Here is a 26566-nt window from a genome sequence, read left to right as displayed (position 1 = left end):
ATATGATGAGAATGAGATGAAAGTATCTTGGAATAAATCTCGAGAATTTAACATAAACCTTACGACATTGTTCATGGCCTGAATTGTTAAACAGCTCCCAGGGAATACACAAGAATATGCCTTTATCTTGATCCATTTACAGATTGCTACTGAGTCTCAAAGACAAAAGGCATAGAAACAACATTACAATAGACTCGAAATAAGGGAATACAACAAAGCAATGGATTAACACAAAGAAAACATGCACACCCCCAACAAAGCCATTTCTTTTGCTGGTGAAGAGAACTAATAATAAAACTAATATGTGACTGATCACCATTTCCAATGGCCACAAAAACGAAACATCCATGTTCAACTTCCATGATACAGAAACTTTTCTACCGCCGCCTTTCCACCCCATGTTCTTCATTCTTTCATCATTCATCTCCTTTACCACTTGTACTTCTGTTATTAGTCTTCTCTATTAGACTCCCTTATCCTTTCACTTCAATACTAGCATACTTTCACCTCTACTTCAATTAATCTTTCTATCTCAATCTTATGTTCTCTCAACACTGCTCCTCTTCCCCTCCCCTCCCAATATTCCCGCCCTCGCTTAATTTTGGGGGGTCGACAAATTCTCTTTCAACAGCATAAAGAAAGGGCTATTCAGGATACAATTTCTTTCAACTCCAATTGCATTGGTCAAAAAATTCTTGAAGAAAGAACAATGAATAAATTGAAGTGTACATACATGCTCAAGATGTTACCTGTTGATTTTCGCTATTTGGAATTCATGTTTAGTTCATCAGCTTGATGGTAGTGATCAGTGGAATCAAATCTGATTTTATTGAACGTCCATGGAAAGAACTTCCATACCGATATACGATATGTACTCGCAACTCTTCTATGAAAGGACTTTAATTAGTTGAGGCATGAAACAAAAACGGGGTCTGGAAATAGAATTTTTTGAAGCGAAATCGAATTTAGCACATGGTCACGTGGCAGATTGTATGGTCGAAATTTTATTGGTATCGATTTTATTTTTTAATTTTTTATGTTTTGTTGTATGTGAATGTAGAAGACAACTTTGAATGAAGAAATGGAAATAGAACTAGCTATCGTGTGAAGTGAAACAATCGAAATAGGGGGGTAATTTTACAATTTAGTGAATCGACAAGTTATTCATCATCCTCCGTTTTATCGCACGCTCACCTCCATCAGAACAATCGGAATCATCAGAGTCTTCTGCTCTCTCAGCCTCTTCAACTCCCTACACACCCCGCGCCGTCACAACATCCCGCGCCATCTTCAACGCTCTCGCAGCAGCATGGTATCTCGACTGAGCGAGATCATATGCGTGATCCTTCTCTTGTCTCCTGTGCAAACAATCACGAAGAAAACTCTCGCTTATTAGACGTGTTCTTTGTTGTTGACGAAGTACATATTGATAGTCTCGGAAATCGTGTTCCTCGATATCCACAGCAGATTCAAGCAATCGATCTTGGAATGTACGGAGATCCTCCAGAGGAACGAGTACCCGAGTGTCAATGGCTTTTATTGCCGCGCGGACACGTCTATCGGCGATCTTGAATTCTTGTCTGGCGGTTTCGAGAGCTGCACGTGCGTCTACAACCGCGAGTTCTAGTCGTGCCATGTCTTGATCGGTGATCACTGCAGGATGAGGAATAACTGGGCGAATACACCTTTTTAAAATCGTTAGCCATTCTGGGAAAGGCCCATCTATTTCCAGGCGGGTAGAGATTCGTGGGAGTTCCGTTTCGCGAAGCGATCTTCTGCACATAGGGCAGTCGCCTCGTGCAGATGATACAAACTAACGCTCTAAACAGCGTTCATGAAACATATGATTGCAGATTGTCTTGACTAGAGCACGATTCATTTCTCCTTCATCATGGTGATTCAAAGCATTTCGGCAAATGCCGCAATCGTCTATGACTGCTTGCAGGTCTTCGAGACGAGTGAAATGTCTTGAATTGTCGAAGTTTGTGAAGACTCTATAGCCCATCGCGATTCTCCAGTCATCGTCGCCCAAAGCTTGAGAAGCCTTTGCCAGAGCATAATTTAACACCAGAATTTGACGAATGTTCAGGGTTTGTATTCTGTCAGCAAGTGGTATATTCTCACCGTTAATGATACGCGCCTGGAAAGCTGGAACCAAATGATGTTTAACAATCTCATCGAGTACTCTCAAAGCACTCTGATTAAGGAAATCAAATACCACTGTATTTGTCAAATAGAAGTGGGCATATTGATTAACAAGGTTGGGGAGGGGTAAGTTATGGAGGTAAGCTTGTAAGTCTTGTGTTTCAGCTACTAGATTCCAATCCTGATAACGCAGTACGTCATTTTCTGTCATTGCCTCCTCGGGTTTGTAACTAGGGGCTTGTCTAAAGTCATGAAGCATCCAACAGTTACGGCACACTTCGGTTCTTAGATTGCAGGTGTGGACTGTCATCATATTGCAACGCATGCCATCACGCCCGCAAGGACGAATGTATGATTCTTCGTGGCCACACGCCAAATACTTTAAAGTAAGGGTGAGACACATCTTTTAAAAGTAATTGGAAGATGTCTAGTGCTGGTCGTTGAAATGGTTCAGTAGGTCCTTAAAGTAGTGAAGGTTTGGAGATGACTGAAGTTTGAATAGCCAGAACCCAGAAAGAACACCCGGATATTTATCAATCCCTCAATGACATTGTTCGCGATCTGAATAACAGGTGAAGAATATTTTTCAGGATGTTTCCTTAATTGAAGGCTATCCTGAACAAAGTTCTTCTAACAAGACTATTGTTCCCCCAGCTCAAAACATGCAACAAAGTCATCTCCACAAATGTCGATGTATTTATATATCAAGTTCATACAAGTCAAGCACAAGAACAACAAAACAAAGCCATTGTTCCAATAAGAACAAAGACACTCATCATAATCCAGATAAAAATGTGGTAAACACAAACCACCCCTAGAATAAACTCCATCAAAATGATTATCTAGAACTACCCCTAAAATAAAAGACAGGGAGAGGCAAGTAACCACAACAACAAATGGGGCGACACTCGCCACCTTATAGCGCCACCAGTATTTCTCAATAGGGTGCAAACATTTAAATCACTCACGCAATGGCGATCACATCAATTCAAGGAAGATTTGACTCTCGTAGTGGAAAAGTGTGATTCAATTCTTTCCATCTTCAACTTTTTTTCTTCCTTCCCCCCCCTGCCTACGACCCTCGGAATGGGTATTGAAAGAGATGATTATAATCTACAATAATTCATTTTACACGCCCTCCTCGCCCCTGAATGTTTAGGTCCCGCTGTGATTGCCCTTCCAGGTCACTGAAGAGTGGCCATCCATCACTAGAGCAAATCTAGCGTAGTGATATGATGCAATCGACAAATTGTGTGTCAAGAAGAGAAAAGGATTTTACTGTCCATTGACTCATCTTTGAAGAGAAACTATGCCGGAAAGAAGAACGCCAACCCAATGCAAATGCTAAGAATCTTTTCCCATCGTATCCGATCATCTTCCAGTTGTATCGTATCATCATGTTTTGCTGTGGGGTTGACAGCTTTTTTAATTGTAGTTTTTGTAGGAATACTCAAGTACGGTGTGAGCAGTGAAGGTTGGGCATTGAAGCCATCTGTTATTAAAAGGCCATCGAATGATTGGAGATAATAATAGGTCGATAACTAATGGGTATCTTTGAAAGAGATGATTTGAAACGCAACGCGAAAACAAAAAGAACGATGTAATTTGAAGGAGATCCATTGTGGGCGAGATTTCGGGTACAGTCATTTCAAATCAGCCCATCATGCTGGCCTCGTCATCATCATCGTCATCTCCTTGCTCTAGACTTTCGATCGCTTCCTTAATTTGTTGACTTGCCTGTTTTTGATTAGTGGTGGGTTTTTTGATCAATAACATTTGCATATATATACCTTTGGATCTAGGTTTAAAGCAATGGTAAAATGCCTGACCGAAGCGCCCTTTTGTTTCATACTCTTGTATATTCTCCCTAGTAAGAAGTGAACCATTGCCTCATCAGGAGCCAGGTCTTTCAAGATCTTCAATTCATCTAAGGCATCCTCCAATCTCCCCATCGTCATCAAGCAGCGGGCTTTCTTGAAACGAGTCAATGCTGACTTTGGATCCAGGTCAATTGCCTTCTTGAAGTATGAAAGTGCTAGACCTTTGTTTCCTTTCTTGTCGACAACACTTCCCATAAGACCCAAAAGAACCGCATTTGTTGGGTTGATCTTCGAGGCGGCTTCGAAGTGTATAAATGCTTTGTCGTAATTACCCATTTTTTCGTACACTTTGCCAACTCCGTAGTAGGCATTGTAGTGTCGCCTGTCAACAGCCATTGCATGTCTATATGAAGTAAGTGCTTTATCATATTCTTCATTCATAACATGCTCGTGACCTTGAAGTGTAAAAGCATAAGCAAACTTAGGATTCAATTGTGTAGCGCGTTTGAAACACCGTAAAGCTTGTTCGTGATCTCGCATGAGCGACCAGGAATTTCCAAGCGCACACCAAGCTTCTGGCGATTGCCACGAAGAATCCACCAATTCATGGGCTAGGAAAGCCAGATCAGTTTCTTTCTTCAGATGCCACAGCACAGTAGAATAAATCTCCATATCCTGAAAGCGTGTTGGTGCTATCTGTCGAATTCGTCTATACAAGAATTCCGCTTCAGTATACGACCCTTGTTCGTAATGAGCACGACCCATTTGTGACAAAACCCAAGGAGTATCTTGCTGTTGAGTAGACAGTGTAGAGAACGCTTCTAAGGCCTGATGAGATTGAAATCTTGCAAGTAGAAAATAACCAGTCCCAAACTTCTTGAACAGATCGAGAAGCCATCTCAAAGCTTCCTCTCGGGTTCCAGAGTTCGATTCTGATGATCTAGTACCAAAAGATTTTGTGGATACCCGAGGTCTTGTCTCTCCTTCCCTTTGGTCTAATTCCATAGAATCTTCCACTGGTTTTCGATTACCACTGACCTGTCTGCCAGCCGTAGAGGACCCAGTCGGACGCATCATTTTCGATATCGGAGGTCTAGCTTTCTTTAATTCTCTTCCAGGGGCAGGCCCCACAGTCGCAAGATTGCTGGAGGATTTGGTGCTTGTCGGTCGGAATTGGTTGATCAACCTAACACTTCTTCTCTGAGGTGCTCCAGGATCTTCCGAAGGTTGTCGGGGTACTACTTGTCCGGATACCGTTCGTTTCCTATCCCCACCTGGTACCGTAACAGAGTTGTGGCGAGAATTATGTCCCGCGCTACTGTCTTCCGAAATTTCAGCAGCCGCTTTCTGAAGTCGTTTTGAAGTCATGGATCGGCCCATCTTGGGAACATCCATACTAAAATCCATACCAAGGCCCTGTAAAGTCCGATTTCTGCGAACGGGGGCCTGTGGGGGTTCCATGTTGATGGGAAATGCAGATGCCACACTGTTGTCTTTTCGACTAGGTGCAACGGTATAATCGAGAGGGGCGCTAGGTCCAGTAGGCGTTTCCATTGTATCAGAGCTAATGCTGACACCTCCAGTCGCGGGGAGGTTTGTAAGACTCGGGTTGCTTTCGGCGAGTTTCGATGATGCGGAAGTCGCAAGTGACCCAAAAAGTCCACCCGCAAATGATCGAGACGAAGCATTATTATTGAAAGGATCTGTAGGGTCACTCTGGTAGGATCGTGCACTGGGTCGGGTTGGCCTAGGTTCCTCCACTGACAATGTTTCCATTGGCCCGTCCCGATCTTGTGTATTCGATTTCAGTATTGCCTCCATCTCTACACTCATCCTGAAAGTACTCGAGGCCCTAACACTTGTACCCATATCACAAAGATTAGTGAATGCATCCCACATGAATGGATTTAATTTCAGCGCCTCTTCAAAATAACCGATCGACTGCTTTTTGTCATCAAAACCGCGGTAGAGCTTCCCCAGTAAACAACAAACCGCAGATGCGTCAGGATCGGGGTGTCGTGAGTATTGTGTATGTTTACCAAACGAGTTCTGTGCCCCCCAGCAACCTCTATTCTTTTCTAATGCCAAGATTCCTTCTTTAAGCTTTCCCAATGCAAGACATGCTTGCGCGTAGATGTATGCACAGCCAAGATGCCCTGATCGAGTGTTTGGGCTCTTCACAACCTCAAAAGCGGAAGCATAATCGCCAAGTCGCAAATAGCACAAGGAAAGAAGGTAAGAGGATTCGGGACCTTTCGGGGTGTATGCATGCAATCGTTCTGCGAAGAACAATGCGTTCCCGAGGAGGTTATTGTCGATGTGGTAGTAGATGAGTTGACAAAGTTGATTCGTGATACAAGGATTGATCGATTCCTTCCTAGAGGAGGGCATTGTGTAAGATGGTGAAAGGAGGAAGTAGACCCAAATTGCGAATTTTTGTTTGTTATGATGTTCTCGCCATGAAGTCAACAGAGCTTCTGGTTTTCGATTGTGGTCGAACTGGTTTGGTAAAAGAGATATCCTTAGTTGGTTCCTTTGAACTTCGAACAAGAATGGACAATAGCTCTCATGCGCGTGGCGTTGTTTGGTCGATCTGATAAACGTAAATTTTTCGTAGCTCCACGAAAGCTACCTTAGGATCGATGACATTAATATTATCTGGTTGTATTGTTGTTGAAAGTGGTAGGTAAAAGGAAGCAAGTAGGGACTTCGTGAATACGATCGTACGGTCGTAAAAAAACAGAGTTGTTGGTGTTGCTGGTTACTATTTATCATGTAACGATGAGGGTGGAAAGACAAGCCAAGGTAGGCAAAAAACGGCCGTTGCCTGTATCAAGGAGCAAAGGCTGAAATGGGACTTTAAGGACCGTGTATAGGTATCGAAGTGAATTTGCTTTGGAAGGAAGGAAGGTTGTATGAAGTTATAGTGAAGAATAAAGAGAACCAGACCAGACCAGACCAGACCAAAGGAAAGGGGAAGGTTGTATACCGCGCAAATGCAAATGTGATGAATCCAAAATCCAATACAAACGATTTTGTATGGTTATAGATGATTGTTCCTTGCTATTAATTCGGGATAACATCAAAACCTTGCTCATCCTCGACCTCTTTGGATTTTTGTTCTGTTGTTTGTCTGATCGCGGTGGGAATGATTGGTTGCAGACCATCCACCCAGCAACAATCAGTCAATTGGGGGGATTTGGTAGTATTAGTCAGCGAGGTACACAACAGCACTGCTTTTGAATTGTTCCTTGCAGGCTCAGCCTTGTGAAGAAGCTCAATTACCCAGACAAGCCAGGACATCACAAGCGACTGAGCTTTACAAAAACCAACATTCTGTCTCAGTTCTTTGATCTGTCTGATCCCTTCATAAAGTCGAGCTGAGGGATTCTGTCATTGCAAAGGTACCTCTCCATCGTTCAATGGGCGACATTATATCAAATTAATCTTGTTTCCCAGCTATCTAGAAAAGGCCAGATCCTACACACATCTACATATTCAAGTTCGAAATCATCTTTCTACCTCATACATAATGGCACAAAAAGCGAAGAAAGACCGAGCAAAGGCCAATATCCAAGCACTCAACTACCTTCATTATGGAACATTTCTTGCAAATGCTTTGTTCTGCCTCTTCCACTTCTTGATACGATCAAGGAATATGTGGGCATACGTACTTTTCTCACTCGCACCCTGGGTTATTGAATGGTTCCTCGAACAAAACAGTCGTCCCAAGTTCGATCAAGCTGGCAAGATGGTGTCCGCAGGAGAAGACCTTGCAGCTCCAGGATTAACAGAATATATGTTTGACATTATATGGATGCATTGGCTGTCATTGGTTGTTGTTGTTATATTTGGCAACTGGGGCTGGCTAGTCTTCTCTGCTGTGCCTATATATGGACTTTACAAGGTTTTTGGTCTGTGGTCGGGAGCAAAGGGCATGATGGGTGGTGGTCAGAGAGCACAAGCACCCGAAGAACAAATGCCAATGGCAGGCAATAGAAGACAGAGGAGACAGTAAAGTCGCTTGTCTGTTGGTATTCGGTGGGACATTGTATCTGGTTCCAGTCAAGGTCATACAAGATAGAGCTTCGATATACTAGGCGGTGTGCGCGGTGTGCGCAATATACATGTGGGATACATTCCTGTGCATATCCGTTGCTCTAGATCTTGTTACCTGTCCAGAACTCAATATCCTCCTTCTGGACATCTTTGATCAAGACATGGATGTGCTCAAGGGCTCTGACACTCTGCAACGCGACCCAATTCTTAAACCACATCACTCTATCAGTGCCTTCCAACCTATCGGCAAATGTTCTCTTCACGAAATTTTCAATTATTTTCCGGCTCTCATCCGTCACATCTCCCTTATCATCGTCGGTGGCGATCGGTGTTTTTGACCACACCACAAAATGGGTAACATTTTTCGAGAGACCGTATGGCCAATCATTTAGCAAGATTTTATAATCCAAGGGACTCTCAAACGGGATTGAGGAGATGTAGGTGAACGGTGGCGAACCCCAGGGAAGTCGATGTTGGAGGATATAATTCATCATACTGCCATACTCGGCTTTAATAGTTGTGGACCAAGACATATATCGACGAAGGTCAGAGGGCTTTCGTTTGAGGATTGAGAGATTATTCGTTGCTTGACCAGAATTAGAGATAGAATTGGGCTAAATACGCCATGTCATGTGAGAGAGCTGCATAGGAGAGAACCTAGGGGATCGATCGTCATCACACTAGTGATCCTTCTTATATCTTCTGATGTTTGCAATCATATATAATATAGATATGAAGCTTTTATAATCGATATACTTGAGTATAGCTCACCTATAATCTCTTTCAACTCGTCCCAATCGTGCAGGTGAAATTCGTCGTCGGTTTGTGATAACACCCATCTGTCTGTATCCGTGAGAGGAAATGGTGAATCTTCCGATTTATCGCCTAATTTCTCTCCATTCTGATGAATCGATTCACCCATCTCTTCACACGGCGGCTGAAAGTTACCTGGTTTTGAAAATTTATTCAGCCCTGTCAATATGCTGAGGTTCCAACGTAGTTTCAACTATCGGAATGTCTCCGAGTTGAGGAAACCTTGTCCTCACATCGGGGTAAAGTTCGGCAAGCGAGCTCGGATCCCAGCCGAAAATCAACAATCAATGACAGACTTGAGCTAAATCATTTTGGTATTGATTTTCCCGCGGAGAAGAACCGCACGTTGTACATCTTTCTTACAATACCACCACTCTTACTTTTCCCTCTAAGTCGGGTCTCCCCTCCAAAGCAACGCTCGAGAGTTTTTGAAACAGTGGGAAGAGTAATTGAATAAGCACAGTACAACTGTGATCTTCATTCGGTGGCATCTTCGAAAGAGTACAAGGATCGCAACAAAACCCCAACAATTTCTTGAGCTCTCACCAAATCTGCCAAAATGAGTGCGACACCAGCAAATAAGTTCCTGTCAAAGGCATACATTGATGGCATCTATATTCCATCTGGTCTTTTGATATTTGGATGTTTTATCGTCAAGAAGGATTGGCTTCCGTTCGCCGTTGCTCTTGCTGCCGTTCTCGGGGGATATAAGATTTGGTCGAGTCGTAAGTTCATGATTTGCACCCGGTCTTTAGCAATGTAATACATACTGACAACCCATGCAGAAGAAACTCCGGTTCTTAAGCCAACTGTTTTTCAAGATTTTGAGCTCAAGGAGAAGACCATCATCTCCCACAATGTAGCAATGTCAGTTTAATTCTAGACTGCCTTGACTGTTTCTAACATCGGCATAGTTATCGATTCAGCCTACCAAAGCCTACCTCTATTCTCGGTCTTCCTATCGGTCAGCATATCTCCATTTCCGCTGTGCTTCCCCAACCCGATGGGTCAAGCAAGGAAATCGTTCGATCTTATACACCTGTCTCTGGCGATCACCAACCAGGCTACTTCGACCTCCTCATCAAGTCCTACCCTACCGGAAACATCTCTAAACATATGGCTTCCCTCACTGTTGGTCAAACTATCAAGGTCCGGGGTCCTAAAGGTGCAATGGTCTATACTCCCAACATGGTTCGTCATTTTGGTATGATCGCTGGTGGAACCGGTATTACGCCCATGTTACAAATCATCCGTGCTGTCATCAGAGGCAGAGCTGCTGGAGATAAAACTGAGGTCGATTTAATTTTTGCAAATGTCAATCCTGAGGACATCTTGTTGAAGGATGACTTGGACGGTTTGGCTGCTCAGGACAAGGGTTTCCGTGTTCACTACGTCTTGAACAACCCACCCGAGAAATGGGATGGCGGTGTTGGTTTTGTCACTCCTGAGATGATCACTGTAAGTCTATCTGAAAAGTTTCGATATAATCAATTATCAATGCTGATTTAATGCAGAAATGGCTTCCTAAACCAGCAGAAGATGTTAAACTTTTGCTCTGCGGACCACCACCTATGATCAGTGCTATGAAGAAAGCCTCCGAAGGGTTAGGCTTCAAAAAGGCAAAGCCAGTCAGCAAATTGGAAGATCAAGTCTTCGCTTTCTAGACAATCTGTTCCCGATGCTGGAACGGAGATTGAAACAGCCAAAACTAAAGGTTGGGAGAATCTCAGCAAATGTAAGCAGAAATAGAACAATTACGCGGAAAGAAGAGGCAATGCTTCAAAATCACACACAAGACAATTTTTACATGATCCCTTTTTGTGATGCCAAACTTAATTTTGGAAGTGGTGGTCTCCACGACTTCCATACCTCCACAGCTGAATTGTCAAGGTTAGGCATTTTAGTCTGCAGTGGGTATTAGTGAGAATACCACCAGGACCACAGTTTCTTGACACTATAATTAAGCATAAACTTGCTAGTTCTACTGAGTATAGCAGCAAGATCATATACTAATTCGCCATTTTTGTGTTATTACTCCATTGGCGCACGAGTGGTGCTGTCCGTTAGAGACCATAATCATTATTTCTATGTCTTATGTTGAGTCCAAGAATGAGAGCAGTCTATGCGAAAAGCATCCGGATTTGTTGGTTGGCTTGCTTTGGTGTAGCTCCACGGGATTAAATTCCTGGGCAGGTTCGGAGCTTACAAGATCTTGTCTTACCACATAAGGATAATAGACTGGGTTTTGCCGCTATAGGCTGTAGGATTATGTTGTCGCGTCAATTCTCCCAACTTTCGAAACGCTTACGTAGTACTCCACAAATTGAAGTCATTTCTGGTAACTTAGAGCGATTTGATTAATCCTCCACGTGCGTGGATCGCTGGTCAATGCGAGAAAGAGTATTCGCTTACCCGAACTTACAGATACTACTGTAATAACATTTGCTTGCCGAAGTTCATTCTCGTGTAAAGTAATTTCTGATTGGCATAAATTCCGTGAATTTATCTTGTTATCACATTTGATTTCAAAGTCGTGCATTGACATAAACAATATCTTGATACTCATGCTGTCAATGTTGGACGGTTCTCTCATGGTTGGATCATTTGTTTGTCTCCACCTACATCCCATCTTTCAGACGCTATTGGAAAATCCTAAAGCGGCCGTCTACTTCGGTGTCAGATTCTCAGCTAATCCCCAAGCTGGCCATACTGTAGGTGTTGATTCCTTTCAAAGTAAACCGAAGTTCAATTTCGGACAACAACGGGTCTCTACAGAATTGGCCCGAGGATAACGCTTTGTAAAGAATCCCTTTTGTCCTTAGGATGATACGACCTAGCTTGTCTAAAAATTCAAGCGCCTGGCCAAATGAACGTCTGATCCCCTGTTCTCAAATCTTCTTGGATTCAAATTGTAGATATATAAAGACCTTCGAACCACGCGGTAGACAACTCATATCGACAATTGCTTCCACATCAAAACATCCAACAATCGGCATTGCCATTACACAATCTTTTCTAAACTTTCCTTTGTCTTAACAATCGTTCTTTAAGTTTTACGGCTCAAGCACGCTTTCACACTCATTTATAGACATATTTCCTATCAATCACTTTACCTCGACCAACAACTTCAGGATGCAATTCTCTACCATTCTCATTTCGGTTGCAGCCCTCATTTCATCTGCCCTCGCTTGCATGAACGTTAGCGTGGTTTACACCCGTGAAACCCAGTTCGAACAAAACAATCTTTTTATTTCATATTTAGACAACGGAAGAATAACATGCTACTACAACCAAACGACCCCCGATCCCGAGAAGGACACACAGGTGCCTCTCGCCTCAAACCCAGGAAAGGATGTCGTGAATGATACCGTTCAAGGATGCGTACATGGCTACGAGAGCAGAGTCAGACTCGATTTAAAGAGTGATAGTGACAAGGAGAAGCACAACTACATTGATTTTTACAGATACACCCCAGATGGAATTCATTCCGTAACTACCTCGTACAATAAACAATTCCTTGGGACGAGAAATGATGAGGAAGGGTCGTGGAGTTGGACAACTGCACTTTTCTGTTAAGTGGGGATAATGGTATCGTAGGTATCGAAGCCCTGGGCCATATGATGCCGCTCTTAGTGTTAACTATATCTATGAAAGTTTTCCGCTCAGCGCAGAGAGAATAGGTTCTCGGAGGAAGGGTGTTTGGGACTGGTGGGTGCATGGTAGATGCCTGCTTGCGTGTAGCGTGAGAGAATGAGAGCTGGCCTCGAAAGATCGAGAGTTGATTTCTTGTCTTTAGTTTTCCTTTGTTGGTTGTTAATTTGGAAGGTTGTCTATTTTGTTTGTCTTTTGGTGGGTGAAATTAGGTGGGCTTGAATGAGATTGATGGCGTGTGGGATTTGGTCGTGCTTGTTGTTACTGAGGTCTTGGTGTATTGTTTTGTGTTGTAACTTGGAAACCGATTGATTGATTGGTTTGGTCTTTTATTTTTATCTTTGCATTTGGATTTTGAGTGATGGTGATTGTGGTAGTGATGATTTTGTGAAAATATATGGTATGCAATTATGCAATGGTTGGGATGATATAGTGAATGAAATGCTTGAAGGTGTGGTTCACACCGTGTTTCTTCCCCCGCTCCCTTTTTTACCCCATAATCATATTTGTATCCCATCCTTCTTCATGAGCGAGATGAGCATTAGTAGATACTCTACAAAAGTCACTTCGTTATCTAAAATGTACTCATGTGAAGTGGATCCGCTAATCGAACTATATTTGATATCCGAAATTCTTTAAGTATCTGCACATTCGTCAACACCTCGAAAACTTTCGATATTCGAGATATTGATGTCAGACTCAGAGACTTTCGTACAGATTCACCAATTAATAGCATCCGAACTTAAGTGACATTAATCTCATAAAATAATGTGGATAGTCTATACGGTTTGAGAAATCAGAACTCTTTCAGTTAGATGATATATAGTCCAGAATTGGAAACCCTAGGTTATATTGAACAATCAATGTACCTTTCAAAATCAGAGATTTTAAGTACTCAGATCTTTTACATAGACAATCCACATCACGGAAGACACACTTTATGTGATCTTTAGCAGCTTCAATGATATCAAGCTGAAGATTATTAATTCCTTGGACTCGTGCTAGAGAAAGTTGGGGTAGAAGAATATCATGGCATCGGATCTGAGGAATAGTATAGACAATAGTATACTATAGTAAAACAATGACGCGTATAAAGCTTTTGATATGATAGATAGTTTGTATTAAAGAAATATAAACTTATTATTATACATATCACTTAAATAGATATGTATAAAGATATATAATAAAATTAAAACATTAAAACATAAAAATGAAAAGATAATATTAAAAATCAAAACCAATCTCAATAAAGCCTAGATAATGAAAAAATACTCTCGAAATATTCAAATTCATGAAAATCATATAATAATATTGATATTCATATTTAAAGATATTAAAAAGATCAAAATATTCAATAATATTGATGGTTTATTATCAATTAATAATAATTCAATTGAATGTAGGATTTAATGTTATTGACATCTAGAAATAATCTTAAATTCACATATTTCGGTTTATTCTGTATCAATTAGAGATTTGCATTTCTATATCTTATCAATAGTATTTAATATTAAAACAATATTGAATACTTTTAGTAATATTGAATTCTATATTATATATATATTTCGAAAAAAATCGATATCGTATACGAATTACAGGAAATATTATTGCCTACACTGCTGAGGAACAGGATTCATACTATTAGAGACTACCTAACTCTCGTGGATGAGTGTTCGGACGTCTCGAAAACAGTAGTAATGAAGGGTTTCTGATACTTGTAAGTTTTGCGCATATTCTAGAGGTTGTGTTTTACCTAGATTTTCAAGTGTGCCCTGTATGTTTTCCAGATACGGGTTTCCTGGATTTTTTCGTGCAAAATGATGTGCTTGGAATCACAAGTGTATCGATATTTAAAATCTTTCGGGAACCTCACTTAACTTCGATTCAAGATTGCGCTGAACCTTTGATTTCGAGTTTCATTTGTGGAAACACATGAGATATATTCGATTCTCCAGCCCCTGTCCCCATCTCCCGCCGATGTGATATTTCCGTAATACAATCCAGACTATTCCAAATTTTGACGCTTCAGAATTATCCTAACCCTCCATCCGAAAGTTTCTAATATCTAACATGAGATCCCCTTTATAATCAAAATTGTCCTTGAGACTTATACCCAGTAATGCAGCCATAGAATTCAAGATGATCTTGATAGTGTTCATAGATCCATTGAATAACAATGCCCCTTAGATTGTCCAAATCGTACCCCCAAGTTCACGTCGAACACCCGAACAACTATAATTCAATTAAAAGAGTGCCCTTTTCAGGGTCATTCTCGACGTCCTTCTCAGCCACTTTCTCAACAACCCCGAGATCTATCAAAAGTTTATCGATAGCTTTCAGTCTCATCTCCCCATCTAATTTTGCCAACCTTCCCAAGATTTCGCATTTACCTTCCCTACAGCCATCATCATGAGCGAATCCGCCCCAAATTTGAAGCTCTACCATAGTCATAAAAAAATACCCTATGCCAAGAACCCACAATACAATATTATCTTCAATGTGCCCATCTCAGTTCTCATGTGTACTAAAGTAGAATGGCCTATCGTGCACCTATGGGCTGCACGGCGCTAGAGGTTAAGATCTCCAGGCTACTGCGAACTAATCGAAGCGTGAGATGAGAACTAATATGATGTCAGAATGCTTGTTGTGTTGATGAGGGATTTGGTAGATGTTTTCTGGGTGGGTAATAGGAGCGAAGAAGTGAATTAGAAGTGAATGTTTTTGGAAAATTGATGGGGGAACGGGTGTACTAGTCCAGAGTCATGTGGTGGACGTCATTCTTCTTCACCAAGTACACTAAGATTAGTTAGTGTCAATCAAGCCCCCTACCATTCTAACTTATATCACACAATATTTCTCTATTTTTTCAACAGTGTACTTCCCTGTCCTCAGCGTCTCGGCCCATCAATACTAATTGATGGTCATCTCGAACGTCAGTTACTATAGGATGTAAGCACATTCTCAAAGTTAACTACCCAGTACCGCAGACTTTAAATAGTTGGCTTCAAAAAACTATTATAATTTCTCATATACAGAGAGAACCTTGAAGATTAGTGGAAGTTCACTAGTCAAATGTCCCATTCTTTATGGAATTTCAAATACCCTGATTGATTAGATGACTATTAATACATAAGCAGATGTGAATGTTCAGTTGAAGTCAAATTTTCAAATCACCTTGATGTGTGAATCAAGCTAAATGTTTAAACGGAGCTGGATGTCTGCATAAGACTAAGCATCCGAGTGGGTCTGAATGTCTGAGAGGGTTTAGATGTTCAAGTAAATACGAATGTCTGAATGGTTTTGGATGCCCCAAGGAATGAGAATTCTTAAATTGGAAGCATTGTTCAAATAGAGCCGACGTTGCATGACTAAATATTGCCGAGCATTTCTTACCTCTCAAGAAACTTTTGCTTTGCAACCCGTTGGTTATGTTTTACTCAATGTTCAAAATCATTTCACACATTGGAGTGGCCTCTGCCCTTTGCTCAAAATTTATTCTATCTTAACTCTAGGAGGGACAGACCTTATCCCATCCGTCCAACAAACTGGTCTCGGTGCTTTCTGCGAATCAACAATCACTGTTCCATCCACATTCGCTGGAAGCAAAGGTGTCATAAATGTTGTCGCAGTTTTCGGCCTTGTATTAATCACCATACCTACCGTCATAGCCATTGTTTTGAGACACCTTGCCTCAGCACACAGCCCATTAGGTTAGTTATATTTGCACACCACTGAGTTCTCTGTCTTCCGGAGTATCTCTGGTGGAGAATAACTCATCTTGACATACCTATTTATTGTTCAACCTCGTCGACTTCAGTTAAAACCAGACTAACCGTTTTTTACTAGGAGAACCTCGAGCAATACACACACAAGCCCCCCCGCGAATATATGGTAATGGAGGAATTCCATTCGATGCGTCACTGGCATGCGCAACGATAAGAGAACAGGCGGACAAGGCACAGGAGGAAGAGGAGGACGAGAGATTGACGAGCGGCATGCACATTTTGGTTCGGAGTTGGTATATATAAATGCCTCCGTGGCATGGAAGGATCGCCGAGTTTGAAATCTGGGGTTGATGCTATCCCCTAGACTGCCAACTGAAGGCGCTTTCGCTTAACAGGGACTTATTGACCAACCAGATCATTAAGATTATCGAAATTTCATTAAATATCCACATTCAATCTTTAATATAAAATCCATTTCATAATATTTATATATCAGAATTTTAAATATAATAATATCTATTGATTTTTAATCTTTCCTACTTTTGTGGTTTTAAGAAAATCAAGATTTAGAATCAAAATCTTATTTTATAAATAGAGTGACTGAAAAGGCATTAAAACTCCAATCTAATCAATCAGACTTCTTCATACAGGGTATATTACACGGACCACCCGGACGCTATGAGTTGGCAGTCTAGGGGATAAACTACTACATATTTGGTGTATAAATCGTGTAATTCGTTGTTCCGTCGAGACACCCATTCTCTTGTCCGTTGCACGTTACCGCGTGACAAATCACGTGACTATACTGGAACTCCAGACTGAAACTGGACAAGCATCGCAACGAAGTTTGAGCGCAGCTCAAGAATTGGTATGCCTGCAATGGTTGGAATCTATTTGAATCAGCGACTCGTAACACGAGTAAAGTCATACCGACATATCTGCCGGGCGTACTTCTAAACCATCAATTTAGAGATCATCGTCCAAAATGTCACGTATCTTTGTCGTCCATCCAATGACTTCCATGAGACTAGACATCATCCTGCGTCTTATTTTGTAAGCATTGCGCTCGTTTTTCTTCCGGACAAAGATACATAATAGCCTCGTTAAAATGGCGTGGATCTTGTGAACAGATCGCAGTGGAATAGTATGCCGATGGGTTCGTAAGGTAGCAACTTCGCATTTGATAGTTGAATTTCCTAAATCAGGCTAGCATTCAAGCATGAATGGAATCTCGGAGAACTGAGATAATAGAGTCGCCAGTATTGAAGGGATGAGATGACGCCTATCGCATGCCTTCTCGTTGCCCGTCAATTTCAAATGATCCTCGACAATCCCTAGACGAAGCTGGTGAATGCCCAAATACCAGATCAAAGCATCATTTGTTGTTCGTGACATTTTTGGAGATCAACTTTGCGGGACTGTAGTCTTGTCGCAACAGAGAAATGCTGTGACGTCGCAAAGAAATAAGGTAAAAGAACGGGGCGACGTCAGGCGACGTCAAGCTATGTGTGGCTAGTGTTCAGCCGCTCTTTGAATATCACGTGAAACTCTCGATGTTTGAAGATAAAAGACTCGGAAATGTTATAAGATAACACTTCCTATGCTACTTTGAAGGTGTCTGACAACTTTGCTTACAGAATTTTCCGCTCAAGAGCTGTTCAGACCGATGACGGTATCATTCACTCGCCAGGCGTTGTTCATCAGAGGCATTAGATGCAATGCCATAACAATGATTTTTGGTATTGTTCCTACAAACTTCCGAGTTGTAAGCATAAATATAAAACGCAATAGGCATCTCCTCAAGCTCACCAAGTGGTAAACTCATGGAAACTGGCCACGGGATCAAAGTAAGGAAGATAGGTAGAATCTCCAGTCAGCGTATACTGACAAGCCCCGACATGTCAATTAGGCGCGCAACCAAGAACACTACAAGCGTCGCGTTTAACATAACAAACGAATAGGAATGATTCAAACATCCCGCAATCTCTGTGCGACGGGCCAAACAACGGTAGAGATCTACCTATTCAGGGGTTGGTGATGACGCAAAGTTCTACAAGGGTTCGAGGATAAGTCTGTGCGCTCGGTAAGGTTACGTACCGAAAGTTCTAGAGAGGAGGGAGAGGGGGATGTTCTGGGATGTCATTGTGGGTATGTTGTAGAGGCAGATTCCTGAGGGTATGAATCGATGCATGTATTTCTTTTTCGTTTCCTTGTGATTGAGAGTCTGATATAGTTCAAAGATCAAATCCATGATGATAACATGGATTTCTGTTCACTACTAGTCCGCGGCTGGCAAGTTTAGCTAACTGAGTCGGTCAATCGACGTTTTTCTCTCTCTTGCAAGACTTCCCTGAATGATTGATTTCAGAACTCCGTCCAATTCCATATGATATCAATCCTCATTCATTTTATACTAGGAATAAAAGGTGGAAGGCGTTACAGTGAGCTTTGGCGATATACTGACTAGGCTGCGCACAAATTATCTGTATCTATGGATTATCTGCGGATAATTCGCTTTGTGGGTTATTTGTTAGAGATTTTATTTGCTTTGTGGATTATCTATTGAAGCTTTAAAATTACTTGTTTTGTATGGATAATCTATAGATTATTTGTAAATAATTTATTTACTTATAAATAGATAGATTATCTGTAGATATATAAGTTATCTATAGATAATTTATAGATTATTTATAAATAATTTGTAGATATATAGATTCTTTAAAAAAAGTGGAGATTCGTTTAAAATATAAAGTTATTCCCAGATTATTTTCTAGTCTAAAAGTAATTCAAGCTTAGATTTATATTAATTTTTATATTAATTATAAAATTACATTAATATTATAAAAGATTATGAATAGTTATATAATATACAGATAGATGAATATCTATAAGTAATTTGTACTTGTTTATAGATTATTTATTCAGATTTTGAATTATCTGTTTTGTAGACAAATTATTTGTGGATTATTTGTTAAGGCTATTATCCGCTTTGCAAGTACCCGTCGTACAGCCTAATACTGATGCCTTCAGAGACTTCAAAATCACTCAAACAATGAGATCACAAATTCTCAATAATACCAGTAGACTATTGATCCATTATACATCAATCAAGTACCCCCAATAGCATGGACACACACAAGGGCCCTGAGAAACTCCCAAATTGTTACCATGAGGAGATTGATCAAGTAGTGCACTTCCGCATTCACGACTGTCTGGACCGTATGCATACTGTACATTGAGAATACTTTATTTTGACAAGGCATTATTTATCGGGCGTTATCTCCCTATCAGAAGCACAGGAGTAGCTCCATGAGTTTTCTAAGCCGTTAGATCGATTGTGCGTTCCATCAGTCCAAATACCTGAAATGGTTAGACATATCTTAATGTTCAAGAACCAACTACTGTTTAGACATTTGCATAAGCTTATAATACAGAATATTTAGTGTTGAATCTACACAAACCCGTACAAACATCATAATAGTACTCTCTACAATCAGCTCTCTTCCAAAAACCGATCTGTACAACCTCTACACAGAAGAAAAAAAAGGCCAAAATCTTCCCCCCTTTAAATTCTACATTAAATCAACCATTGGTAAAATTATAAAAGGTAGTAAAATTCATTGAGCCCTTAAACAATCTTCAGCTATAGTATTTTTGAAACATTTAATTTTTCAAATTGTAATGGAACAGTTGGATAACTGAAGGGCTTTGCTAGTGATCAATTCCGGCCTGTTTTTTCCCCCTACATAGAGACAAATTAACCCATCATGCGTGTAGATCTCCTCCTATCTCCTGGCGAGACTTTTAAATAGGACACAACAGTTCTGTATAACATACTCACCATGCTCATTATTTTTAGAATCGCATCCATCAAGATCCTCACACTCACCACTGTTATACATATATCTTCGTCAGCGAAGTCAGAGTCTTAATTGCGAGTCATCTTCACTTAGTCTTGCGGCTATCCTGCACCCCAGTTTGCAGTCAAACACAAGACGAGTACCACTCTGCCAAAAGATACATCTCAAACATCCGCATCACAATTTTCAAGAAGACACAATCATGAGAATGTACATCTACATGATTACCGCGCGACGTACGAGGAATTATACTGAATAAATTCAAGATTGTGCTGAAAGCAACAAGTGATGTAAATCGTCATATCAGGCCTGAGGAGCTAAAATCTTCCAGTTCCACATATCGAAGACGGAATGGAAACTGGGTACAGGTCCACATAGTCTCTAAACCTTATTTGCAGAATTCTTGGTTCTTTTTTCAATTTCTTTGTCTTCTATTTTCTATTTTCTTCTTTACTTAATAGGGTAAAGAGTGAGAGACCTAAAGATTTCAGACGAAACGAGCACACCAACCTCAACGCTCAATTCTCGATAAACCTCAGGCTCGACTCTCGTGACTGTTCCCTCAAATTCTCCTATCCTCCAACCTTCCACTCTTGCAGAGAGATGATACTCGGATGCCAGCACACTCAGCTGCCCTCACAGGTAACTTTCCCTGACCCACCCTTAAATACCCAAGCCATTTCATCTCGAACTGCTTGAGGACAGTTCACTCAGCTCGATTTCACTCCAGCACAAAACCCATCAAGCTCATACAAAAGATCTCAAATCCATACAAAAGATCTTCACTTTCAAATTCCGCCTTGTTTCTAGTCTCCCCCCTCTTCTCTCTTCCCTCTGAACCCACACTCCTCTCTACAACACCCCCTAGAACTTTTCAGCTGAATACACCAAAGCCGTCCCTCAATTCAATACATTGATACATCTAACATCACGGATTTGTCGCCAGTAACCAAATGATCAGAAACCCAAGAAACCAAGAAACCAACCGAATAATGTAATAACAAAAATATAATACTAATTCTAATCCTAACCCAGCCTTATCTCTAAAACTATGTTTCACGACGAGAACTCAATAATTATTCCAATCCATGTAGCTCATTTCAAACATTGGATGTCCAATCCACTCAAACTTCTACACGAAAACCAAGTATAATGATTTTATCTTCAATCCGGTTTCAAAATCTGACCATCCTCTTTCTTTTCCCCATGCATAATACATTTAAATTCTCATTCCCATCTTTCACTTCCCTCCCCCGCTTCTCTCTTCCCAACTACCCACTCCTCTTCTTTTCAAATCTCAATTCCTTCCACTCACTCCTTTCCCTTTTTCTTCCTCCAACTTCGAGAATTCTTACTCTTGCCTTTATAATTATCTTGTAAAACCTTACCCTCTAATAGACTGCGCAACGGGTACCCGCAGAGCAGATAATAATCTTTACAAATAATCCACAGGTTACCCACTAAGTCGGGTACCCTACTTTCGGACCACCCTCCTTTTAGGTCACTTTTTATATCAAAAATGGAATTTTTAACTTTCTTATTTATAAATAGAATTTATTGAAAATTTATATATATATAATTTAGATCATTTTTAGCTTACCTTGAAAATTTCAGATTTTTAGGAATTTTCTATATTGAGATTTAAAGCTTTAAAATATCGATTTTTAAATTTGTATAGAAATTACATATAAATTTAAAACTTTTATAAAATCCTTAATAACTTTTTATTAAAAATTATTAAAAATAAATTATAAAATTTTATTATAAATTTATAACATATTTATTTTGAAAGATTCAAAAAAAAATTTCCTATAAATAAATATTTAAAAGAATATTCTCAAAATTATAGGAATTATTTATACTATTCTAAACTTATTATATATTATATCTTGTTGGAAGTTGTGGCACGTGCTCTAAGCTACTGTGCATATATCACTTCCACTTCGTAGTTAGATTTTACCTTAGTACAATTAATCTACATAGTCAATAATACATGCATTCCACTGGCCTGCTCCTTTATTGTGAACAGGTTATGAGCCCGGTAGCTCTGCAGTAAGACTAAGGCCGAAAGCTCTTTGAATAGCTTACGTTGCCAAAGGAGAGGTTGACGACGAGAAGCTCCTACGCAACGCGACGTCAACATACGAGGTGCGCACAGCAAACAGATTGCTGAGCAGCGACAGCGAAGTAACCACTTACATCGCGCCTTTTCCTCAAGTAAGAAAACTACGAGTTATTACTGAAAAGACCATTCATTCCAGCTTAACGCTGAAGAGCATCACCTGCTACATAGTGTTCGATATCACTTCAAAAATCATTATCTACAAATCAAAATTCACTATTCTTAATTACCCCGCCTTGAAGAGAATTTCTCCCTTCAAACACTAGTACATCCCAATCGGGACAGCGCAGTCTTAAACAGTTCCTCTTCCACTCTTTCATTCCACCATCAATCACGCCTAGGTCATCGACGCAAGCTTTCTACTTGCAGAACCTTCAAAATGAACGAAGACACTGGATCCAAGGATTACTCCAAGCGCATCCCTCCTCTCACTCAAGAGAATCACGAACGCTGGACTCGTCAAATAAGAATTCAACTTCGAGGAAAAGGTTGGTTCTATACATGCGAAAAGACATTGCATGAATATGCACGGATTGCAGCAGCCGACAACTTAATCCAGGATTTCGAAGAACTTCAAGTCTCCAGCGGCAGCGGCAGTACCACTACAAAGATTCGACTCAATATCGACAAAAAGGCCACCTTTCTTAAGGACAACGCTAGTGCATTATCTTACATCTGTCGCTCATTATCTGACGATGATGAGGCTTTAGTGGACGAATATGATACAGCAAAGAAACTTTGGGATTATCTAGCCGTCAAATACTCCAGAATCGATGATATCGCAGCAGACGAGTACCTCCTCAAGATCAAGACCTTCTCTTTCGACGATACCCCTGATATGACTATTATAGGTGCATGGGATAAGCTCAAGGATCTTCGACGAAAGCTCTTATCTGCGGATGCTTCAGCCGGTGCTTTGTGTACAGATAAATCACTCTTTCAAAGCCTGACCTTGTCTCTCCCTGATGAGTACAAAGTCATCATTGATATGATCCGTGTCGTCAGTTCTACTCTAAGCATTGACGATAAGATCAAGCATCTACAGGTCAAAGAGGCAGAGATCCAGACCTCTGGAGACTCGGCACACCTTGCAAAAGGAAAGAAATATGTCCCACCTCATCGCCAGCGTAAGGCTAGCACAAGCTCGGAGACCGACACATCCATCATCACTTGCGAACTCTGCGACAAACCTGGCCACTCAGTCCTAAAATGCTTCCAGCTCCGTCGCGCCAAGCGTCTCTTGAAATCCGATTCAAAGCACAAACAGAAGAGAAGACAATCCACCTCTCCAGTGCGAAAAGACAAAAAACGCAGGGAGCACAAGGCTCATATCGCCGAATCAAGCTCCGATGCTACTGAAAGTGTCGTCGATAGTGAGTCTGATTCTGAGCATTGTCATCTCACCAAAGAAAGTATTAGTAAGGCATCCCCATCGCAATGGTACGCTGATACCGGCGCCACTTCACACATGTCTGACCAACGTTCTCTATTCAGAAGTCTAATTCGTACTCCGCGACGAAGGATAACGGTTGGTGGGGGAGCTATGTACTCGGATGAGCGAGGAACAGTGGACATGGTGTGCAAGGATGGAACAAGGACATCATTAGCTGGTGTGCTATATGTACCTGGATTGGGGGTCAACCTGCTCTCAGCCAAGAGAATTTGTGAGGCAGGACTCAAGGGTACATTCAGTCTCAAGAAGATGTATTTCACACCAGAAAACGATAAGAATAATAAGATCATCAAAGCAACAATGAAAGATGGGATGTATATCATCTCGCATGTGAAACCAGGATACGAAGATTCTGCATTCTTTGCGCTCTCTGCAGAGATCATTGATGGTACAAAAGGGGAAGTCGAAGAATTAACCATGACGGAGAAGGAAAGATACCTTATCTGGCATAGACGCTTCAATCATCTCGGCCCTGACAAAATCAGGAATCTGCACAAAGTCACTACACTCCAGAGACCGATCAAGGTCCCTTCAACTCTTGATGTCTGTGAAGTGTGCGCTCTCACAAAGATGACTAACAGAATCCCAAGTCAACTAAGTGCACGAAAATCCAAAAGGCTAGAATTGATCCATTTCGATGTTGCTGGCCCTTTCCCAAGGACCATTCGAGGGCACAGATACTTTCTCCTTATTATCGATAGCGCCACAAGGGTAAATTGGGTCATCCTATTGAAACAGAAGAGCGATGCAATACCCTTACTGAAAGCCTGGAAGCAAGAAATTGAACTTGCTACAGGAGTAGCTGTAATTGCTGCCAGAACCGACAATGCACCAGAGCTTCTTCAAGCCGTCCGGGAATGGAAGACTGGTGTGCGATCAGAGGTTACAGTGGTTGTATCGTCTCACCAAAATGGTCCAGCTGAACGCAATATACGCACCGCAGAAACCGACATGAGAGCAATGTTGAAAGAAGCTCATTTACCATTAGAATTTTGGGACGAAGCTGTCGAGCACGACGTATACATTCGAAACCGCACTAGTATTGGCCCAGATGCAAATGGAATCGATCGAAGCCCACTCGAAGCATTTACAGGCACATTACCAGATATCGATACATGCAAGGTCTGGGGGAGTCGATGTTACGCCTATATCAACCCCAAAACCATCCCAAAAGGACAAAGGCATGATAAACTTCGCGACACAGCAAGGGTTGGGATATTCCTGGGATACTCAAAAGACACCACCAAGCATATAAAGGTTTATTCACCAGAGCTAGGTTATACTTACCGCTCTTATCGTGTTACAATCGACGAAAGCTACAAAGGAGGGGATCTGGATCTCAAACTCAGAAACTGTGTAGCTGGATCACAAGGTACCAAGAATATAGAACCTGATCGCAGGCCTCGCGGCAGACCTAAGAATGTCCCTGAATCATCGTCTATTCCAGTCGATCCACCAATATCACCAAATGAAATAATCACAGACTCGATAGAGGTGCGCTTGCCAATACCAAAACGAACAAAGACTGAAATACCACGCTTTAATGAAGATGAATATGGAAATATCCGACAAGTGGCTGATGATTTAACAAGACCGGCAGGGGAAAACAACAAAGAAAGTGATGTTACTTTACCTGATATAACTTCACCACCTGATCATACACCACCGAAGTCAAGGGCACCTGAGGATATAACTTTACCACTTGATCATACACCATCGAATTCGAGTACATTACCTGAGAGTGTATTACCTGATATTGCACTACCTAATGAAACTTTACCACCTACTGCATCTACATCTGCATCTACTTCCACACCACCTTTGAGATACAATCTTAGGAAGAGAAAGAGAAGCGATGACGACGATATAGAAGAACAGAGAGACTCCAAAATCATTCGGGCCTTACTTGCTTCCTTAAATAAGCCAGGATCAGAATCAATTGAGCACGCCATGATTGCCATTCCAAATATTCATCAATTCGAACAGGAGACGAATAATGAAATTGCTTCGAAGATCTTGACTATTTTAGCAGATGCACCAGCAGAAGCTGAGACCGCTCTACCAGCAACGGAAATACTCGGGATCAAGATACCGAATACATATAAAGAAGCAATGGCAGACAAAAAGCACGCGAAAGACTGGCAAGCTGCAATTCAAGAAGAAGTAGACTCATTGGTCAAGAATGGCACTTGGGAAGAGTTCATTTTACCACAAGGGAGCAATCTAGTTTCAACGAAATGGGTATTTGTTGTTAAGACGAAGGATAATAAGGTAGAGCGATTCAAGGCCAGATTAGTGGCTAGAGGGTTCAGCCAAGTTTTAGGTAAAGATTACAACGAAACCTTCGCCCCCACTGTTCGACTCGATACTCTTCGCCTTTTCCTTGCAATTGTTGCAAGAGAGGACCTCGAGTGTTCCCATTTCGATATCAAAAATGCGTTCACCGAATCACACTTGAAAGAAGAAATCTATTTAGCACCCCCTCAAGGTGTTCATGTTCGTCGCGGCCGCGTTCTACATGCACTTCGGAGTCTTTATGGGCTAAAGCAAGCTGGTAGAGATTGGAGCCTTCTTCTGAAAGGAGAGTTAACCAAGATGGGTTTCGTACAAAGCCTTGCGGATCCGTGTTTATACACCAATCACCCGCGCCAGCTAATTCTCCTAGTGTATGTAGATGATATTGTTACTGCTGCTGCACAAAAACGAGATATTCAATGGTTTTATCACAACCTTTCTGCTCGATTCAACACCAAAGACCTGGGGGAGATTAGTAAGATCTTAGGAGTGCGCATCATTCGTAACAGATCAGAGAGAGTGTTAACTATGGATCAAGAAGAGTATCTGGATGCAATGCTTACCCGATTCGGGATCTCCCATGGTCAACACACTCCAAGGAAGATACCAATCTCGGATTACAA

The 26566-nt window shown here is 41.2% G+C and overlaps 7 protein-coding genes across 7 annotated transcripts; 4 read left to right on the top strand and 3 right to left on the bottom strand.

Moving 5' to 3' along the window:
* Positions 1-1252: 1252 nt before the first annotated feature.
* On the bottom strand, positions 1253-2548 carry EAF01_008015 (uncharacterized protein; the record flags this gene model as incomplete). The annotated part of the gene is made up of 2 exons (XM_038916271.1): positions 1253-1671; positions 1819-2548. The coding sequence occupies 2 exons, from the start codon at positions 2546-2548 to the stop codon at positions 1253-1255; spliced, it is 1149 nt and encodes a 382-aa protein (XP_038768742.1).
* Positions 2549-3151: 603 nt separating this feature from the next.
* On the bottom strand, positions 3152-7081 carry EAF01_008014 (uncharacterized protein). Its single transcript, XM_038916270.1, has 2 exons — positions 3936-7081; positions 3152-3882 (listed from the first exon to the last, which is right to left on the bottom strand). The coding sequence occupies exons 1-2, from the start codon at positions 6354-6356 to the stop codon at positions 3799-3801; spliced, it is 2505 nt and encodes an 834-aa protein (XP_038768741.1). The 5' UTR covers positions 6357-7081; the 3' UTR covers positions 3152-3798.
* A 416-nt stretch (positions 7082-7497) lies between these two features.
* EAF01_008013 (uncharacterized protein) lies at positions 7498-7983 on the top strand (the record flags this gene model as incomplete). Its single annotated transcript, XM_038916269.1, has 1 exon — positions 7498-7983. One exon carries the CDS (start codon positions 7498-7500, stop codon positions 7981-7983), a length of 486 nt encoding a protein of 161 aa, XP_038768740.1.
* Positions 7984-8125: 142 nt separating this feature from the next.
* On the bottom strand, positions 8126-8946 carry EAF01_008012 (uncharacterized protein; the record flags this gene model as incomplete). The annotated part of the gene is made up of 2 exons (XM_038916268.1): positions 8126-8610; positions 8796-8946. 2 exons carry the CDS (start codon positions 8944-8946, stop codon positions 8126-8128), a joined length of 636 nt encoding a protein of 211 aa, XP_038768739.1.
* Positions 8947-9396: 450 nt separating this feature from the next.
* Positions 9397-10501, top strand: EAF01_008011 (uncharacterized protein; the record flags this gene model as incomplete). The annotated part of the gene is made up of 4 exons (XM_038916267.1): positions 9397-9562; positions 9623-9704; positions 9752-10295; positions 10352-10501. 4 exons carry the CDS (start codon positions 9397-9399, stop codon positions 10499-10501), a joined length of 942 nt encoding a protein of 313 aa, XP_038768738.1.
* A 1468-nt stretch (positions 10502-11969) lies between these two features.
* On the top strand, positions 11970-12413 carry EAF01_008010 (uncharacterized protein; the record flags this gene model as incomplete). Its single annotated transcript, XM_038916266.1, has 1 exon — positions 11970-12413. One exon carries the CDS (start codon positions 11970-11972, stop codon positions 12411-12413), a length of 444 nt encoding a protein of 147 aa, XP_038768737.1.
* Positions 12414-15852: 3439 nt separating this feature from the next.
* EAF01_008009 (uncharacterized protein) lies at positions 15853-16516 on the top strand (the record flags this gene model as incomplete). The annotated part of the gene is made up of 2 exons (XM_038916265.1): positions 15853-16198; positions 16335-16516. 2 exons carry the CDS (start codon positions 15853-15855, stop codon positions 16514-16516), a joined length of 528 nt encoding a protein of 175 aa, XP_038768736.1.
* Positions 16517-26566: the final 10050 nt, after the last annotated feature.

This window comes from Botrytis porri (genome assembly GCF_014898465.1).
Source record: "Botrytis porri strain MUCL 3234 chromosome Unknown BPOR_010, whole genome shotgun sequence".
Lineage (NCBI taxonomy): Eukaryota > Fungi > Ascomycota > Leotiomycetes > Helotiales > Sclerotiniaceae > Botrytis > Botrytis porri.
The sequence above is the reverse complement of the archived record's forward strand: the minus strand, read 5'-3'. Positions and strand labels throughout refer to the sequence as shown.

Excerpts from the sequence above, each read along its gene's own strand:
- EAF01_008014 (XM_038916270.1), bottom strand. The coding sequence starts at position 6,356 with ATGCCCTCCTCTAGGAAGGAATCGATCAATCCTTGTATCACGAATCAA. Across the intron at positions 3,883-3,935 it reads CTTTAAACCTAGATCCAAAG|GCAAGTCAACAAATTAAGGA; the intron begins GTATATATATGC and ends AATCAAAAACAG.